Raw genomic sequence first — 20254 nt, 5'->3', positions numbered from 1 at the left:
TTTGGATTGTAAAAAGAACAAAGTTCTAGAATATTCTGAAATACTTCTAACAGACTCTACAGTTTTAATTCTAGTAGTAAACACCATCCATAAGAAGTATTCATTTAGAAAAGTAAACCGATTATTTAATAACTGTTTCTCAACTAAAACACACATCTAACATCCAACCAGCTATTTTCATGTTTAAATAAACAAATGCCAGTTCAGAACCACATGTTCCCAGCACATATAATAAACAGAAGGAAAGTACATCTTACAAATTTGACACACAAACAGCAAGGAAAAAGTGAATGGGCTTACCTGTGAAAAATACCACCCATAGAGTGGAAGCCATTTTAACCCATCTTTCAAGACATACCGGACATGCCCAAGAGCATTCTGCCTAATTGCCAGCATGTCCGCAATAATCCAATCAACTGCAAACACAAAAGCCCAAAATGTTTTGTTAGTTTCTAACCGCCACTCATGAAACAAAAAGCGCATGTTGTACATATAAATATCATTAAAGGTTTCTGTACTAGAAGTTCTGAACTAGAATTTCTTGCTCCTTAGGTCAAGGATGGAAAGAGACACAGTAAACAGACAAGCAAATCTATAAAAGTGCTAAGACAAACAAAAAAAATACAAACCTGTACACTGATGATTTGATAAATATATTACATTTTCTTTATTTTTTGGCAAATCCCCATAGAGTATTACCTAAAAAAAAAAAAAAATAATTAAAAAATAGTGTTACTTCATTATTTATTTTCATTGCATTAGACAGTAATGAGATCCAATGCAGTAAATAGCTATTTACTAGGAAACCTGCCAGCAAGGTAGCACCATTAACAGAAAAACACCTCATCACTGCATCAGTACCCATCATGCATACAACTAACTTATCAACAAAGCAGTGAATATTAATTAATGAGGGCTTAAGAAAGCTATTCTGTTCTTGTGCCTCAGCCCTTGAACTGGATCCATGGAAGGTGACCTACATCAACAAGATCCCTACATTAATATAATTAAAGGTAAAGAGGAGTCATAGACATGTACAAAACCACCACTTAAATTTATACATTTAATGAATAAGACATGCTTCGGCCAGACACTCATTATTCAATCTAAAATGGTAAGTTTTCCTGGATTACATCAAGAACAAAATCTCAACCATTTGCCATGATTTTAACCATAAAGAACGAACGAAAAGCATGAGGTTGAGGGGTCTTCAGCTTCCAGCCAGCAGGTTTTGTTATGGTTTTTTTCTCCATTATATTAAAGACAGCTTTTACCCTTGTAGTTTCCTGCCCCTGAAAGGTTAATTGCATACTAGTGAAATAACCTTCTGAGAGCATGACTACAAAGCAAGATGCTGAAGCAGTAATCCAAGTCACCTTTTAAAATCAATTAATTCAATTACTTCTATTTCAAATACAAAATGAGAAATGAATTAAACCAATTCTGAATGGAAGAATCCATGCAGCCATTTAATTACCTTCAATAAATATTTTCATTATCTAATGAAGCTTAGTTCTTCCAACTAGTACATTCTAGGCAGCATTCCCTCCTTGGTCTGCCAATACCAATGGCTGTACTCCTTGTTTCTGGAAGTTAGCTGTATTAAACATACACTCTTTGAAGTGACGCCATTCACCAAAACCCAAAGCACTACTTGGAATGTTTAGCCATTTATTATGGTCCTAGTCTGGACCATCTGGGAATTTCATCAGGAAGATCTAATGAATATTCAGATCTTGATTAATATCGGAAGGTCTCTACGAGCAATTCTGGAAAAGCTGCCCACCTGTGAGTTAACCCGTGATACTAGATGGGTAACGCCAGGCAAAAACCCCACATAAAGCTGTATGTTTTAAATTCATGCTGTTCCTTCTTTGAAAATGCAGCTGCACTGTTGATCAAATTTTGTTTTCAAGGCAAGAAACCAGATATTGGCAAACTGAGATATTCAAGAAATATGTGAACAAGAGGTCATCCACCATACAGTAAAGAGAACATTACTTATTTGAATTTTTTTTCAAAAAAAAAAAAAAAAGGCATGCACAATAAACTTTAACTGAACTTTATTTGTAAGAAGTCAGTTGACAAGTATATTCTGAACAGTATCCAAGAAATTCAAACAAGATTTTGCTGTAGGAGTAATTTTCTCATTAAAGTTCCAGGAGAATTTATAACCTTACTGCTGACACTCTAGGTACCACACACTATTTAGTGCAAGGTAGCAGTCAGAGGGTCTCACCTTACAGTTCAGGTGCAAAAATTCCACTGAAATAAAAAATTATCTTGATATTCTCACTTATGGAGTTAGAGCTTCATTTTTCAAGTGTACACTTTTCCAGCAGTGTTACACACTAGGTCCATAAATACTGTTTTCTTTAATTTCAAGTTAAGACTCCACTATGCAGTTTCTGACAAAGACTGTTTTAGAGGAAGGGAAAAGGCCCAATACAACACATCGCTAAACCAGAAAGTCCTGAATGTTATCTGTGCTTTTGTAAAATGTAAGAAAATAAGAAGAAGAGGAAAACAAAATCTGCCCTTGACACCGTGAGAGCTGCCCCACACAAGAAACAGGATTTGAAATACACAATTTATAATTTCAACTTGTAAAAATTTCCACTTTAATGTACAAAGTCTAAATCTCAGTGTAATCAGACCCACAATTCAAAGTATTCACTTGTGAATATTGCATGAGTAAAAACAAATATACAGGATCATTCCCTTAAAAACACACATATGATTGTGTCTGCCAAATGTAACAGTTAATCTGTATTATTTTTTATTTCAGTAAGATTGGATCTAGTTCACTTTTTAATCCCAGAGGGACACCCGCTCATTGGTACTGTAAGCAATTTCTATATACAATATTATGTCTTACCATAACAGTTACATATGTTTACATGTAATGGACCAAAATTTTTTACTTATGATAAAACACACAGCTATACTGTTGTACAGAACTAAAAAAAAAAAATTATTTTATATATATATATCTTTTCCTATTTATAGTTAGTTCTCATTAAACACCGAAAAATTGGATATTTTATTTCAAAGCAAAGGAAGGAGTGAGAAAATCTGGAAACTCTATTTTGTTTGCTCAGATGGCTCAGCCTAAGAGGATGCAACAGCTTTAGGTGCAAAATCATTCACTTCAGCACTGACCATTTCAGTAATCTGGAGAAAAGGCTTATACAGTTCATGAAAGGCGAGCGAATAGCTACTCAGGTATCAGACATTCACAGCTAGGAACTGAGAGCTACAAACTTACGATACTGTTACTACAAGCAGGTAAGAATGGCAACTTCCAACCTGCATTCTCTAGAGGCTTCTTCAGATTTCACAGGAGACACCTACTCTGTGGGCAGCCACCCAGCTCTCCTTCTGAGAATGAAGTGGTTTTGCTTTATTGCTGTGTTTCTGGAAATTCTCACAGACCTGACACAACAGAGGGCTAACAGTTAAGAGCGTTGAATCCTGCAGAAACCTTGCCCTTTTCCCTTTGAGATGATGTCTGAAGAATTCAAGGGCCTGTGGATAAGCAGGGGAAGAGTCCCCTCAGGGCAAGCCTTCAGTTTCTGGAATCTGACAGTTTTAGGTGAACCACAGCACCTAATGTATATTATAGCTGCAGAGGGAAATGATAGATGGAGTACTCTTCCTCATGGTCTCCAGAAAACCTCTAACTCCTTGCTGTTTTTTGTAGCTAACTGCAGAATTCCCTGCTGCAGAGACTGGGCAGCCTCTGGCTCCTTCTCAGTCTGCTGGTGCAGAAGAGATCTGGGGACCACAGCAAAGGCAAGCGCTTGAGTGATTTTACCAGGGACAGCAATGCAGGAACAAGTGACCACAGCCCCAGGGTGGGTGCACGCCCCTTCTGAAGCAATCCGAAGAGATGAGAGCAGCCACCAGACTCCTAGCCCTCCTCAGAAGAACGGTGCCGATCCCAGGGTGTGCAGAGCACCAGACGGGGTGGTCTCCCCCTCTGCAGGGCACTCACCAGCCAGCACCAGGGAAGCAGTGCCGGACATGCTTGGGAGGCAATTTCCAGTTTCAGAAGCTAACATACCCAGTGTTTCACCTATTTTATGCACAGCTCTCCAAATGCCACAGTATACATACATTCTACCTACCTATCAGGTTGAGAGACTGAGAAGATGAATGTCCTGTCTGCCACAACGAAGCAAGTGAGGAACCTATTCATTTGAATGGGTGCTGCTTTGTTAAAAAAATAAAAGGCATAACGAAGTCAAGCAAAGAAAACAAGTTAAAAGGAGGAGCAACACAGCAAGCCAAAGTAAGCAGAGATTTGAGGGAAAGTATTTAAAATGCAGATTTACAGTCTAACATTGCACACATTACTTGGGTACAGAACATTAAAACGTGTGCTTTTAGCCATGTTCTGGTTGCTTCACAGCCCAGTTCACGAGAACGGGTAATACAGTTACTGTTAATACGGGTCTTTCACATCTGTTTACATAGCAGTGCTGCAAACTCAATTCGGTGAGGTCTCAAATAGAGGAGACTGGATGCTGTTAGATTCCCTTCTGTGGGAAGACTGGTACCCAGCTTCCCCGGATGCCACACACCAAGCTGCTCACACACTCAGCGGGCACAAGACACATCTCAGAGTGTCATGGCCAGAGAAAGCTCTGATTCACTAGCAGAAGGTTACAGCAAGTTCTCCTGGTGGGAGAACTTGCTAATTCAGTGACAGGCTGATCTAGGCATGCAAATGGAAACTCTTAGGTGATCTGGTGACACCGGTTTCAGCTTCCCTAGCAGCCTCTGCTGCTTCCAGTGCAACATATTCAGCTGTGCTCATGTGGTAGGTCACGTAGCAATGTAAAATAGTCCTGCACCGCAGCCACACCGGACTAACTCATAATTTGCATAGGTTTTCACTGCAACAAGGTGGATGCTCCCAATTGAGAGTTTTATTTCTTGCTTATGAAACCTGTATATACCAAAGAAAATTAAATAGATAATTTAATCACATCCTAGCTACATCAGCTCAGTAAACATGGCCATGACAAAAATAACTCAAGAGGTAAAAGTAATCATGCTATCAGAAGACCTGCTTGCAGGTCAACCAGTGATCACATCGAACTCCTAGCAAAGAGGCTACCTTAATATGATAACTGGATGTGGCTGATAATGGGAGCAGTTCAGGAGCTGACCTGCAAGCAGATGTGGCACTTCTGCTCCAGTGGCACTAAGGCAACACAGCTGGTTATTGGTGGTAAAAACACAGGCCATCTCATCTGATGTCTTATCACATGTCTACCAGCACACTTACTCTGGGTTCCTGAGACTTCTTAAGCCTCCTCCCTTCTCTATTCAAGGAAACTAGGTGTGAATTGCAGCATGATACTCCCTTCTTTGCTGTTACTTCAACAAAACTGATGTGCACTGGGGCACTTTGTCGAGAAGGTGAAGCATTCCGATCAGGAAAAATGTCAGCTTCAAGCTTAGACCATAGCAACTGGAAAGAAGGATAAAAGCAGGAAAACATTCCTTCCCTCTCCTGGAAGAAGGCAGGAGAAACAGAACAACCAAGCAAACTTCATATACTCAGCTGTGCTATCCTCACAACATGCACTTCTCTCCATTTCGCCATTTCTTCCTCACTACTTTTATAACTGGGACTGCATGCTCTTTGGGACAAGAGCATCTTTATTAGCTGGGCACTACTACAACGTTGAGTGCTTGTTAAAATAAAGAGTATCCTAGGATGTATTTCTCATGTGTTTGTTAAAAAGTTTAGATATAATTTTGTGAAAAGGCAGAGCTTGCATCAACAAACCACCAAAAGCAACTACCAGATACGGCTTCTGAAATCAACATGTAACCCTGTGCAAGCTGACTTCTGCAGCACTGCTGCAGGCATCTTATGGGAAGTTGTTCAAATTCTCTCTTAGTCTAAAAACCTGCCTGATGACACAACCAGTCCTTTGAGCTTCTAGAAAAAGTACCTCAGATCACAGAATCCATTTACCCTGCTTGAGAAGAAGCAGGCCTAAGACAGGATACAAATGGGGAGCTTGTACTTGGTGCTGACAAGTTTCTCAGGTTTTCAGATGTCCTACTATAAGAATTTAAAATGTTTATTTTTCTTCACGGAAGATAGAGAAGCACTTTTATTTGTGTTTAACAGAGAGGCGTTTCACTTGCCTACAGCATAAGGAATATGAATAGGACAGGAGAAAGGACTTTCACATTTTAGTTTTTAGTTGCTTTTTCTCTATATCTAAAAAAAAAAAAACCCAAAAAACAAAGACAAGTTTACCTTTAAGTATCCTTTTTTCTAAAAATACCTTTAGGTCACATACAGTTTTTAGGTAATGGTCATATTATTGCTACACCTCATAACCTCTTTAGTTAAAGAGACTATCTGCTCAACGCATAATTGCGCAAGTCTGAAGTCTGCTGCTCAGGCTCAGCATCAAACCATAAAAATCACAATGCAATCCATTTTATTAAAGCCCAGAGTTCACTCAAATATTCTGCAGCTATGTATTTTACTGGGGTTCAGTGAAGAAAACCATTGCCAAGAGACTGAGCTCTGGGGAATACCAAGAAGATTCCTGTATGTAATTCAATTTTATTTTAATTTTTTTAATAAATCATTCATTTGATTTAACGAGAAAGCAGATAACTTCAAAAAATAAAGTTACTGCAATTTTATTTCCTTTTTGTAAGAAGACCGTATTAGCAACCTATATGGATTACGCAGGACTGAATCATATCATCTGATGTTAAATATGAAGTCTGTACATTTTTGCTTTCATGCTAACTTTTAGTCTTATGGTCTAAATTGACAAACTGTTAAAAACATGAGTGGTTATGCTTCATTCAATGGCACTAGCTACATGTATAGAAGTCTAGTTCTGATGCTGACTGTAAAGGCTTTACAGTTTCACAGATGAATTAAAGATAATTGACCCCTGAATTAGGGAAAGCTCCTTCTAGCAGAATCAGAATCAATAAAATCTTAAAGGAAATGCAGTCACCTTGTGAGCTAATGAAAACATATATTAATATTTATAATAAATTTTATAATATCTATGTCAGTAAAAATACAGCTTTAGAGTCTTTTATTCTGTGCATATTTGACTATTTTTTGTATCTGAGCATAAAAAAGACTTGCAAATGTTTAGGCTGTAAGAAATTAGTTGCCTAATTTTCTAGAGTTTTATAATGAATTAAGTAATTTTCACTGCAGGCAGGCCATCTGAAGAAAAATCTTGGTCGCTTCACTGCCATCAGCTTATTGAAGGAAATCAAATAAACAGCAACAGCTACCCCACTGATTTTAGAGCAAAAGCTGAAAGAGTTTCATACAGAGAAAAGTTAACTAAAAAGTATATACTCAGACCATCTAGTTGCAGCAGCAGGCTAAATGATGCCAACATTCCCTCCTGTTATTCTGAACACTCTTAACAGTAATTCTAAAAAAACCCACAACCCCCCCCAATCCTACAAAAGGAATGAGACACTTGTCAACAGATGAGCATTATCATGTGTTTAACCATTTTCAATGCCCACCTGCCTGCAGCTTTCACAGATGCTGCAGAGAGGACTGAAATGTGAAAGACTTAATCCTACATGAGCATTATGCACCTTTCCTTGCAGTCCTCCACAAAGCTTCAGATGGTGATTTAGAGCAGGACATCACAAACCACTTCATTCACACTAGTCTAACATTACCTAGAAAGTTATGTATACAGTTTTGCAACTTCTCAATCAGAGGGTGGGTGATTCAGGTGGTGATTATTTAGAGAGGGGGAACATGGTAGCACAAAGAAGTTCTGGGAAATATCCGCAATAACTGGAATATCCAATCTGAGCAAAAGGCTAATTTCAGAGAAAATCAGTTTCCACAATACCACATAAACTGGAGCAATTTCTGTTAGTTTACGCTTATTTAAACAACAGCCCCAGACTAGATTCAACAAAACCACTCCAGTGGTTACCCATGGCACATCAACCAGAAGCAGAAGCTCTTGGCTTCTAAGTGAGCTCAGTGCTGCAGAAGGGGATTCACAAAATCCGTGACGGTGAGCCTGCCAGCTTTGAACTGCCAGAATCTAGCCTACGGAAAGCAGATGCAGATCCTAAATCCTGTCCCGTCCTAACACACTGCTCACTGCTGTAAGAAGGTAGATCTATGGAGCAGGGATCCTCTCTTCTGAAAACAAACTGCTAAATCACCTTTTTCAAAGAAGTGGTGGAGCTATGTGCATGTAGAGAGAATTGAACTGATGCATCCTGTAAATTGAGTTTGTGCTCTAACTCATTAAGTTAAAGAGAGGTACCATAATTTATTCCTTTTGGGGTTTTGTTTCTTTGTTTAAATGGGGGGGGGGGGGGGGAAGAGCTAAAATTTTTTTTTTGTGATCCCCAGTCCTGCCAGCATTAAGTTAAATATCATTTGACAGTACTATGTAGACTATGTAGATTCAGGAGCTTTGCTTGATCAGGGCTATACATGGGTTGGGAACTTTGCCTTAAGCACACACAATTACTTCATTCCTGCCTGTACTCCTTAGCCATCTGAGGAACCTTAAAAAAAGGCATCTGTATAACTCAACTGTTTCAGTCTTGGTGACAGGAAAAAGCGGGACTTATCATAAACATAATTTTAAGATTTTGCCGCCTAAATTCTGAATAAATCCTATTTTCAGTGCCTAAATAATTTACTGGCTCCTTCTGCAAATAACTTGCTTTTGATTACAGTGCGGTTCTACGGCACAGACCATGGAGCAGCCCACAATTACAATCAGTGACCACTTGGGAAAGTCAAAGTTAGAGCACGTAAATAACTTTTATCATAAATCACCAGTAGTTACTTTTTTTTTTTTAGCAAGTACTGCACATATTTCAAATATATAGAGCACATGTGAAAGGAGATTACTTATAAGCTGAGATTTCAACAGGAGGGTTTTTCTGAACATCTGGCATCTTGGTATCGCGCAAAACCTGACCATGCCTTCCAGCACAAGAGTGGAAAGAAGTATTCCATCTGTTTCATTAGGAGAGGAATAGTCTCCCTTATAAGCCTTTGGCATCTCTGAAGATGTCTTCCTGCAGATTTTTGTAATTTACTTAAAAGAAAGGAAAAAGTGACCCACATTTAATGTAGCTATTGTTTACTTCATTACTCTTCTGTAGTGGAAAATACATAACGTCCATGTCCCATCCCGACCATCCCCCCCCCCCCCCCCCCAAAAATAGCAGCTACAGTGCCTTGGTACATTAAGCACATTCTCAAATGTTATCCTTTGTGCACCTCACACCAGCCAGAAGCAGGAAACCTTGTGGCAAGCTTGCAGTGTTCCTCTAGCCAGAGCTCTTTATAATAGGAACTTTGTTTCTAAATGCCAAGGCCTCGTAGGAGGAATTGATCGTATCTTTATTTGTAATACTCATATAAATGTTTTTATCAAGTACAGACAGAACTGGTGTGAAGTTATCAGTGAGTCGACACGCATGGGAAAGGGTATGATTAAGAAACCTCTACACCCCTACGTCCTCTGCTTGTGATTGTGGAGTAAGATTTTTGAAAGCTCTTCTACACATAATTTTCAATAAGTACTTAGAATTTAAGCACTATGGACTTTCAAGGTGAGGCAAAGGAATCATTACACAGCAGAAGAGAACATGCAGGGGGGTATCTGAGCTAGCTTCAACTAATCTGGCTCTAGACCTGAACACAGTAAACTTGAATCAGCCTCAAAAAATAGCCACTGTTAAAATCACTCTAATATCTGCTCACCACCACAGCGTGTAAATGAGCCAGTTCACCTGCAGCTTGCTCCGGACTGTGCACTATGTTTGCTTATGCAAAAAGAAACAAGCGTGCCCTCAGATTTCCAAGTAGCATTAGAAAATGGAACGGGATAACTCTGCAAGTCAATCCATAAGTTCCAGAGGAAAAATTAGTGCAACTAACACAATATAGTTCAAAGTCACCCAAAATAATTATTTTTCTTCACATCCAGTTATGTGCTCAAATACAGATTCGACCAAATCACAGGTAGCTGATTTTACATTTAAAAATCAAACTAGCACAAACTCTATGATTTCCTAGTCCCACACTGAGGAGCTAGTTAGAAAAGGGAAGATGACAAGTAATATGTGACAGAAGTGAAATGAACAAAAGAAGAAAATAACTCCCCTGGTTTTTTATCCTAAATCTCTTCATAGCATAAATTCAAATTGACAGAACAAAGATTAAAGAATATTCTTCCCCTGAGAAGACATGCTTCCTCATAATTGTAATGTCAAAATCCCTGACATCTGAGCCTACTTTAACTAAAACAACTAAAACTGAGGAAAAAAGGATACCCTGTAAGCCTGAGGTAAACAGTTTGAAATAATTGGAGTCAAATGTTTAACTATGAATAGAATCTCCTCTTAGCAAGAACAATGTCTGATGGTGGAGTACCAGGAGAAAAAACTTCTCAATTAACAATCATCCTTACATAAAGTATCTGGACATATTATGTAAGCAGAAGGAAAGGGCATGGAAGAACACTGTAAAACTCCATGGCTCAGTATCTACCAAAACACAGTTAAATGCAAAAAGAGGAAAGTGTATAAAACTCATGCAGGTTTAAAAAAAAAAAAAAAAAAAAAGTGGAATTTAAAAAAATGATAAATACCATTTCTATTTTCAAATGCAACAAATCATGCAAAATCAGGACAACTTATATTAAGAACTGAATATACTAAAAATCTTAAGGTATTCAAATTAAAATATATTTAAACAGAAAAATTTAAAATCAAACCATGAGATTGTAAAACTTCCTGGGCCAAGTACTTGGAATCAGAATTTGTAAGTGCATTCAAACCTGCCTTTGACTCCTCAGCTTTTCCTACCTGACAAATACTTGACTTTTTGAGATTTTTGTAAATACATGTATCTAACTTTAAAATGTAAACATACATATTAGTTTTAAATTGTAGACTGCAGTAGGTAAGGCTGATACAAAATTCAGATTAATTTGTGACTTGCAAATTAGACAACATATACCAGCCAAATCTCCACAAAAAACATCTAATTTATGAACCCAAACAGCAGTTTTGGTTCAGGTAGCTGATACTTGATTTCTAAAAATGCTAACAGACCTCAGTTTTAATTTATTTCTTTTATTTTTCATATATCGAGCAGGAGGTGGGGAATGGTCAGGACCAGCACCAAATACGGAATCTCCCCATACTAAATTCTTTCCAGATTGCCCCAGAGCCAAATCTGCAGCACACCAGAACTGTAGCTGATATCCAGACGAACCAGTCGTAAAGGACTTAATTTTCACCTTCAGAACAACAGCCGAAGGCAGACAGAACAAAAATTAAGATATATGCAAATAGATATCTTTTGCAGTATCTAAAAAAGAAAGAGCACAAGGCTTACATACCTAATGTATCTATTTTTGCTGCCTCACACCACAGTTGAACCTTAAGAGTCTAAAATTAGGCATCCATCTCAATTTGAAAGCCGCATCCCTCAGGCTTAGCAGGTATCACTTAATTTCTGCTACAATAACACACAAGACTTTGTTGTATACTATAAAAGACATACATGCCTGGAGACAGCTGTGCATTGCAATCTCTAATGACACGAGCCAGGGCAAACCGTCTTCATGGAGCCAATATCACTGCAGAAGAATTTCACTGGGCTTGCTACAAAAGTTTACCACACAGAAGTGATTCACTTCACTACGTTCTCCAGTTTCTTTTCAATCTTTGCACCGCACCAATCCCCAAATTTCTACCGCTCCCCCGAGTCCCTCATTTGATATTTCTAGCATCACAAATAAATGACAAGTTATGATAATCTTAACCTCTCAACACTCCTCCCAACAGCTAACATAGTTTCGCAAAGCAGCAACATAAGCAGGTGCTAACAAAAGTTGGCGGCTGCAAGCCACGTGGAATGAACTAGGAAAGCCCAAGCCCTTGGAGGCTGCTCAGCTCCCACCCAAGCTTGGAAGTTTGCCTTGCCTGCAGCTCTGTACCTTCCCACTCAGTTCCCACACCATCCCAGTACTCTCCCACTACTGAGCTGCCAGACTGGGAGGAGAGCTCAGGGAACTCAAATGCAGGTTCATAAAAACAGGCTCATGCCAAAACGCAATTGTCAGCACCTTCTTCCCAAACCCAACTGGAGAAGGGTGAGAAGTGACGTCTCCTTTTGACCTTCCAGTTATGGCATTTGCACGGGAAATGGGTCCTCACCTCGAGGGGCGTCAGACCCTGTCACTCACATCTACCACCAGAAAGCAGCTCAGACAAACCTTCGCCCTGTCTCGATGAAGCCTGGTTATGATGCCTGCCCCACTGTGGAGAGGCAAGAACCAGGTTCCTAAGAAATGACAACCCACCTCACCAACAGCAACCAGAAGCACCTCCCTGATGTGAGTACGCTGCTTGACCATTAGACTTGCACTGCCTCTTTTACTTCCCACCTCCACCTTGGGCCCTCCCGAATTACCTGTTGGATAGCTGAACAGCTTCAAAAGGGAAAGCAGGGAATAAGTAAAGATAGCTTTGTCTGGGAATGCTGCTGTCCTGGGAACAGAGATGGGCACAGACCTCATAGCCCTCACTTCCAATGCAAGTTGGCGAATAGCTAGAAGACTAAGTGTCTATCCCAAGCTCAGACACCGAGCTCTCCTCACAGATTTCCTAGGAAGCCAAGACATGAAACACAGCATGGGCTCTACTCCACTGGAAAGCATCGTCAAGAGTTCAGCAGCACGATGTCCCCACAAAGTTTTAATTTGCTCTAATTGTAAGTAGTTTTCAACCTTGCTGGGACACATCAAGTCCAAGCTTCAATACCAATGCAGAAAGCACACTGCGTTGTTTAAAAGGGATCTCTTGTACTTTCTAAAATAGTTAGAAATGCTACAGCTCTGCTAAACAACACTGAGGTAGCATCTGATTCTCACAGCCCCTTCCAGAGTCCCGTAATGACAATGAAAACCAGAATTTCATGATGCCTTTAATGAAAGCACCACTTCCAAAAACTCCTATTCAGCAGGAAGCGGTGATAGGGAAGAGAGCTGATGCAAGCACTGAACAAAATCCATGCACATTAATTCAGTCATGGATTTTATTCAATTGTCAAAACCTTTCAGATGGAAAACGATCCTTTAGGAAGCAGATGGAGGTGATGATTTCTTTATTATTTCTTCACTGCCACTCAATACAAAATATCAAACACAATTACAAAAAAAAAAAGTTGAAGAACATTTAGTCCACATGTGATCTGAAACACGTGCACAAACACAACAGGCATTAATTTCATCACCCTGACAGCAACTGGGATAAGATGCTAAGGGTCACAGAGAAATGACAGCATTCATCATATTGAATTACTAGTTCTTTCAGCCCTTCAAACATCCTAATCACAGGCGTATTTGCAGTCATTTTGGTTTTCACATTCTATGGTACGACGCAACCAGTTTTTGTCTGCATGAAATGTAAGAGAGCAGACTTCCCTAACACAGTAAAGACAAAAGCAGTAACACAACAACAGTTCACAGGCTACTTGATTTAGAAACTTGGGGCCAAATCAACTATTAGCACAAGCAGATGCAAGTCCTGCAAAGCACTTGAATTGCACCTGTTTGTGTCAGTGACTGTTTTGGCTCATCACTGATAAAATTAACATCCTTTGCTCTGTAAGACTTTCTACTCACTTTACATAGAGTTCAAGCATCTCCTATATATTCCTTCTAGAAAAGAGTACTGTAGCGCTTCTGCAGCTTACAGCAGGACAGGTGGGAAGCAACACAACTACATTTGCATCAAAAGCGACGTAAGGCCAAAGCAGGGCCATTCTCTCTATGCCACTTTCCAATGGACTGCATTTACAAATTTTCATTACTATGAGTTTATAATCCTGGAGATTGTTGAAGAGCACTGTCACAATGCTGCATAGGAATTAATTTTATATATTTATAGCTCCTTAATAAAATTCATGGATATTTGCTAAACTGCAGTTGCATTGACAAATTTACACAGCATCATAGGATTTTACTTTATAGTCATACTGGCTTTGACCAGTTTACCTCATTTACAGGACTGGGTTCTGGGTTGCGTTTTGTACTCTAAATACTGGTTCTTCGATTTTCTACAGCTGACTCTTGCATGATAGTCACCAAAAGGGCTATTTTTGGCAATTCATTAACAGAATTCTAGTATCATTGGAAAACTTAAACAGGTGTGACCCAAAATTTAAAAAGGGGAAGTATTTACAGTATGAGAAAGTAAGAAACTTTTACAGTGACTTCAGGAGCCACTCTCTAGAACATAAATACTCAGTAAGGGTTCACAGCAATTGTAGTTCTGTAATTATTTTAGATCTCAAGTCCACTACTTAAGAGAAAGGGAATTACTAGTCTTCCAAGATTTTCTGTCATGCTGATCAGGTTATCACCTTATTTAGTTACATTTCACAACTGAAAATAATTTGCTACTAAGATAAAACGCCTTCCTAGTATGAACTAGAGTTTTTGTTTTAATAAACTTGGCTAAAAATATCCAAGTCAAGGAGAACAAAAAAAGAAGAAAAATAATGCTTGTGCATTCAGTCGTGAGGGGGAGACAGATATAGATACTTGATGGACCAACAGCAGATGATACACAGAAACATCACTTCCTGACAAAATAAATTAAAAATGAATATCAAGATACAGTAGTATTTCATTCAGTCAAAAAATAATCGACATTTATGATCCAAACCAACTTTACTCTATTAAGGCCCCACTCACATTACTGGGAATTTCAGCAAAATTAGTATTTTAAGATCAGACATCTCAAATGATGCTCTAAGGCAGTTGTGAGTATCGTATTGAAAAACCACAAACACTCCAAGCATAATAAACCAAAGAATGTACATAACATTAAAGACTTCTTATATAGGGTAAGACAGTGGCAGTGCTAAGAAAGTCACTTAAGGCTTTGATTAAGTCACTTAAGCATCTGTATAATCCCAATTACTTCAGTGAGACTACGCAACAAATTCCAGTATTCTGATGGATGAGGTTGTTGGCCTCTCATTTATCCAGTCACAAAAAAATAACCCAACACACTTCAAACAATTGAATAAATTAACAGATCTGAAAGAGATGCTGAACTTCTCCCACCCATGGCTACTATGATGCTTTAATGCTGGTAAAGCCCTACAGCTGCCTTTATGAAGCCACGCAAGTTACTATTCTTGCACTGTTTTTTGGATTAAGCGATTAAGTTTAATGATGCTACACTTCTGCATCCAATTACAGGCCTTAAAACAGCCAATTCATAGTAGCTCTCACGTTACCATCCCAATCTCAAAACACTCAGGCACGTGCTTAACTTTCCACTGTGACTTTCAAGTTAAACGTGTTCAGTGTTTGCAAGAGCAGGTCTGGAAGGACACACTGTTTCTCCTCCTTAAACAAATGGGGGATATCTTCCAGTTAAACGATACGTGAATTTTAAGGATTCTACCTCTTACCTCTCTACCCATGTATCATATTTTCCAAGTTTTTATTTACCTTTCAGCCTCAGTTATTATTTTACTTATCCTATGACATATGCCACATTGGTTTTGTGGACTGTCGTATTTGTTTCTGTTACCCTTTATTTCAGCTTTGCATGTATCATCTCCTCTTAACATTGTCTGTTGCTTACTGTGACAAAGCACCTCTGTTTTAATAGTCCTAAGTGATCACCTGTACTGTCTCCCACCATTTTTTTGTGTGTGTGGATGAAGTTTATCAATGCAATAAAAGCAGAAGTCAACAGATGATGGCTGCCTTTTTGTTTCTTTTGGTTAGCATTTTCCTTTCTGTACCTTTATGTCACAGGCATTTTTTTTTGATAAAAGTTCTTATGTGGTAAAGTTCTTATATGATAAAAGTTAAAAGTGGTTGCTACTCAGTGCACACTATTTGTAGGAAATTTGAATAAGTTTTCTGTTACAATTTATATATCTTGATTTTTGGCTCTCATTCTTAGAATGGGTTGAATTTAACTACTATACTGCTACTTTCAGCAGCTAATGACCAAAGTGTGTTACCAGACATCAAGATATCTGCATTAAAGATACTACATAAAAAAGAAGGCAGATAAAACAGTAAGTACTTAATCCGCTTCCCTTTTACCTCCTTTTTTTTTTAACAGAGATGTAAATCGCAACACAAGTTCACTAATTTGGACAACACGCAAGAGTGAAGTTACAGGAGTTACAAGCTGAATCAAAAACTAATTACCACTTAAGTAAGATCTCACTTGTTTTGTATCCGTTCTATTTAGCCTGATGTCAACCTGTGCAATTCTTCTATCTTTAGCTAGCTTTGGGGGTTTCCATGAGAGCTGGTATGAAGTGAGGCCTACAACTGCTCAAGAGTGGGAATTAGGGAGACCTAGCCTGATTTTGAAATAAATGCTTCATAAGAGAGTGGACAAATGGTTTAGCTGTAAATATGAAGGGCTTATTTGTATCAGTCCTGTCACCTGCCAATCAACATGTAAGCACTTGTTATTCTTTACTCTCAAGCACCTACAGCTGACACTAACTTCAAATACAATTCTGTATATTCAGATAACTTTGAAAGTCAGGTTTAGGCACAGTGAGCACCTGTCATTTATGTAATTATTTTTTAAGCGTAGAATTAAAAGTCTCCTTATTTACTCTTCAAATTACAGACAAATATTTAACCTTTCAAACACCTAACGCTTCGTGAGATAGGTGAAGTATTATTATTTGAATGCAAATACCCCTCTGGCCACACAAGAGAGGCCTCCGATCCCAACTTATTAACCTGAAACCTTGGACTTCAATTTCTGAGAGACTGAATAACTGCAATCCACGGCTGATACAAAATTTAAGGGCCAGAGACTGACAGGGGGTAGACTGTGTGAAAACTGGGAAGCTGTAATAATTTAGATGTTAAATAATCCATTTATTACAAGCTCGTATGCGTATTCAGTGCAGTTATCGTTGACTACAGCTTTCTTATCTGCTGCCAATTTAATACTACAGACGTGCAACGCAGGCCACAGGGTTCGAGTGGCCAAAGCAGGCTGCCACTCGAGCGCTGGCAGAGCACGACCGCTGTCGCATCCCTTCCGTTTTCCCGACCTGCAAAAACGAACACAACACCAACACTCCGTGAAAACCGTCGCCAGAGGAGCGACGGCGGCTGCCGAACAGGACTCTCCTCTCCTCGACGGCTCCGCAGCCCCCGCCGGGGCTACAGGCCACGGCCCGCACCTGCTGCCAGCGCCGGCCGCTTCTTCCCCGCCGACCTCACTCACATGGCGGCGGACGGGCCCTGCCAGCCGAGCCGCCCTCCCGCCCGCCGCAGCGGCCTGAGGGGAGGCAAAGGGGAGCCGGCGCCGGCCAGGCCGGAGCAACCCCCCCCCCCGTCCCCGTCCAGCTCACCTGCACGCCGGTGTAGTTCTCGAAGAAGAAGAGCACCATGCTCTGGTAGATGGTGTAGAGGCGGTCGTCCACCTCGCGGTAGAAGCGGGCGGGCAGCACGGCGGAGAGCAGGCGCCAGGCGCCCCAGGCCAGCACGTAGGTGGGCGCCGTGCCCATCATGACGGCGGCGGGCAGGACGTAGCGCATGGAGTAGGTGTGCAGCACCAGCGACAGCAGCATCTTCCCGCTACAACCCCCCTCCCCGCTCTCACCGGGACACCCACATGGGCAGCGCGCTCACACACAGCCCGGCCGCCCCGACGACCGCATCGCCCGACCGCGCCGAGCAGACCCGCCGAGCCGGGCGGGGAAGCAGCAGCAGCGGCGGCGGCGGCCGCCGGCAGAGAGGGAGAGAGGCGCCGGGAGCGGGCACCGGCTCCGGCTCACGGCTCCCCCCGCGCCGCCTCCTCCACCGCCACCATCTTGCTCCAGCGGAGGAGGAGCCGCGCCGGCAGGAAGGCGGCCCCGCGGCCACTTCCGGGAGGGGCGGGCGGCGCCCTGGCTCCGCCTCGGCCGGCACCTGTGAGGAGCGGGCCCGCCGCCGAGGCTGGGCCCGCCGCCGAGGCTGCAGCGGCCGCCGGTGGGGGCTCCCCACGGGCAAAGGCCCGGGGCTACGTCCTCGGTCCCCTCTCAGGCCCCCGGGCACGCAGAAGTGGGTACGGCAGCCCAGCGGGGTGCCGGGCTGGTCCCTCACGGTGCGGTGGAGGGCTGCTGGGCGCCGTGCGGAATGAGGTGCCCGCGCTTGTAATGGATATGCTGTAATTAGCGTTGGTTTTAACTTAGTATAGGTTAGAAGAAAATTTACTCGCCCCCCCTCCCCCCCTTCTGCCCTGAGTCCAAAGTGGAGCACTAAGAAAACCGTACTTCTCAATTTTTCCAGCTACAACCACAGCGATGGGCAGGGTTTGTACGCGTTTCGTGCTTACCAGTTTGCGTTTTCGCTCCCCCAGGTACTCGCAAAAGCTGGCAGCTCCCTGCCCCGCGTCCTCCTCTCCGACCCCCGACAAGCCGGTGACAGCAGCAGCCAGGTGCACCAGCTGCTTTTGCAGAAAATGCAAGAAGTCTTGCAGAAAACAACAGTGTAATAACCTTCCCAGAGGGAGTTTCTTACTAAGCTCTAGCCCACAGTGAAGAATTTATTCCTTGTTTTTAAAAACGTTTTATCCTGAAGCTTGTTAAGATCTCACTGTTTTAAAAGAAGTGGATGCTCAATACCTTCTACAATCTGTTTCCTTTGCCAGGCTTTAACTGGGACAAGCTTTGCCCTTTGCTGTTGTTTACCTCATGCTAGCTGTTTTTTAATGTGCGTTGGAAATTGTAACCTGAACAGTTCAGCAAAGTAAGCCTGGGGAATGATACTAGGTTGAAGTACTGTGGCAATGTTCTCTTCGAACCACCTCAGGGGTCCTGAGCTCTGCAGTGAGAACTCCATTTGACATGCAGCATAGCTTCTGTGTCCCTAACAAGACTAAATGGTCTTTTATTTCCTTCCCCCCTCCAGAAAGTGGGGGCAGGAGGGGTCATGGCAGCTGTTCTGTCAGGGCTCCCCATCCTGATCAGTGCGTACATTTATGTCCTCACTGAGTAACCGCATACGTTACCCTCAGCTCAGGACTACCAGAATAGAGGCACTTTCCCCATCATGGTCTCTTTTGGCAGGGAATTTTTCTGCTCTAAACCAAGCAAAGCTAGGTTGGACAGAAAATTGAGGAGGAGGCTTCTGTTTTGTGATGCCTATGACGTGGCCACATGGAAGAGAAAGTAATTCACCACTATACAGGGAGGAGAAAGTAATCCAACACAACAAAGAGAAGGTAAAGCTGATGCCAGCAGAGCAGAGCCAGTTATGCAGGAACGAGCACTCTGGTGTGGCTGGAATGGCAGGACGGGTTGGAGAGTGGATCCAGACCTGCTGCTTCACAAAGGCAACTGCAGAGAGAGGCTAGGCTTCAGAGCAACTAGGTGTGTTTGGCTAATGAGACTGGGATCAGGAGTGGAAAATGTAAATTAGCAGTCTGTAAAATAAACAGTGAACTGAGATTGGGAAATGAAGGAGGTTTGGGGAAAATACGGTGAAATTAAGCTGCCTGGGCTTACAGATAGAGTATGAGCTTGTGAGATGAGGGTAAAGACTCAGTGAACAGCCTGAAGAGATGAGTTGCAGTGAAAAGAATGTGAAGGGAATAAAAATAATCTTCACATCAAGGAATGAACTTGAGGCCTCTGATTTCATGTATATAAAATCATATCTTTCCTTACAGGACTATAAATTCACTCATACTTCTGAAGAACATGCATATTAAATGATTACGCAGAAATGAACAAGTCTGCCTCTGGAGGATGGTTTGGCTATCATGTAATAAATAAGAACTGAAGACACACCTTGAACAAAAGGGGAAATAAAATACCAACCTCATCAAGAAATAATTCACATTCTATGCACCAAATGCAATAGAGGTCTAGTGGAAAAGTAGTACCTAATCTCATAGTTGAACTCAAACAAACAGTCTTAATCTAGCATTTCTTGATATATTTAAGTGCTGGACCTTGCAACCTTAATAATACTCTTTCAGTTTAGGATTTGTGGGGCCTTTTTGTCTGTGTGTTTATATACATGGCTATTCTTCCTGTCTTGAATCTGACTCAGTCATTTGCCCCAGTGATAAAAATGATCACTGAGATCCTTCAATCCATTAGGCTTATACATAAAAAGACATGTCTTTACCAGTGTTAGAATGTTTGCCTCTCGATTCCTTTGAATGTTTTTTTTTT

General features: G+C 41.2%; 1 protein-coding gene across 2 annotated transcripts in view; it reads right to left on the bottom strand.

Annotated features, from left to right (window-relative positions):
• The window catches only part of AGPAT5 (1-acylglycerol-3-phosphate O-acyltransferase 5), a 61104-nt gene extending 43182 nt beyond the window's left edge, over positions 1-17922 (bottom strand). Inside the window, exons 1-3 of one of the 2 annotated variants that reach the window (XM_075049269.1) lie at positions 17444-17922; positions 630-699; positions 301-416 (exon numbers count right to left, since the gene is read on the bottom strand). In XM_075049269.1, the coding sequence (XP_074905370.1) occupies positions 301-416; positions 630-699; positions 17444-17662 (405 nt within the window). In that variant the 5' untranslated portion in view covers positions 17663-17922. Of the gene's footprint in view, positions 1-300; positions 417-629; positions 700-11588; positions 11789-17443 lie in introns of those variants that run through there. The other variant, XM_075049270.1, reaches the window with a different exon arrangement.
• Between the last annotated feature and the right edge of the window lie 2332 nt (positions 17923-20254).

Source organism: Buteo buteo, chromosome 17 (assembly GCF_964188355.1).
Source record: "Buteo buteo chromosome 17, bButBut1.hap1.1, whole genome shotgun sequence".
In the NCBI taxonomy this organism is placed as follows: Eukaryota; Metazoa; Chordata; class Aves; order Accipitriformes; family Accipitridae; genus Buteo; species Buteo buteo.
This window is presented reverse-complemented; position numbering and strand designations above follow the sequence as displayed.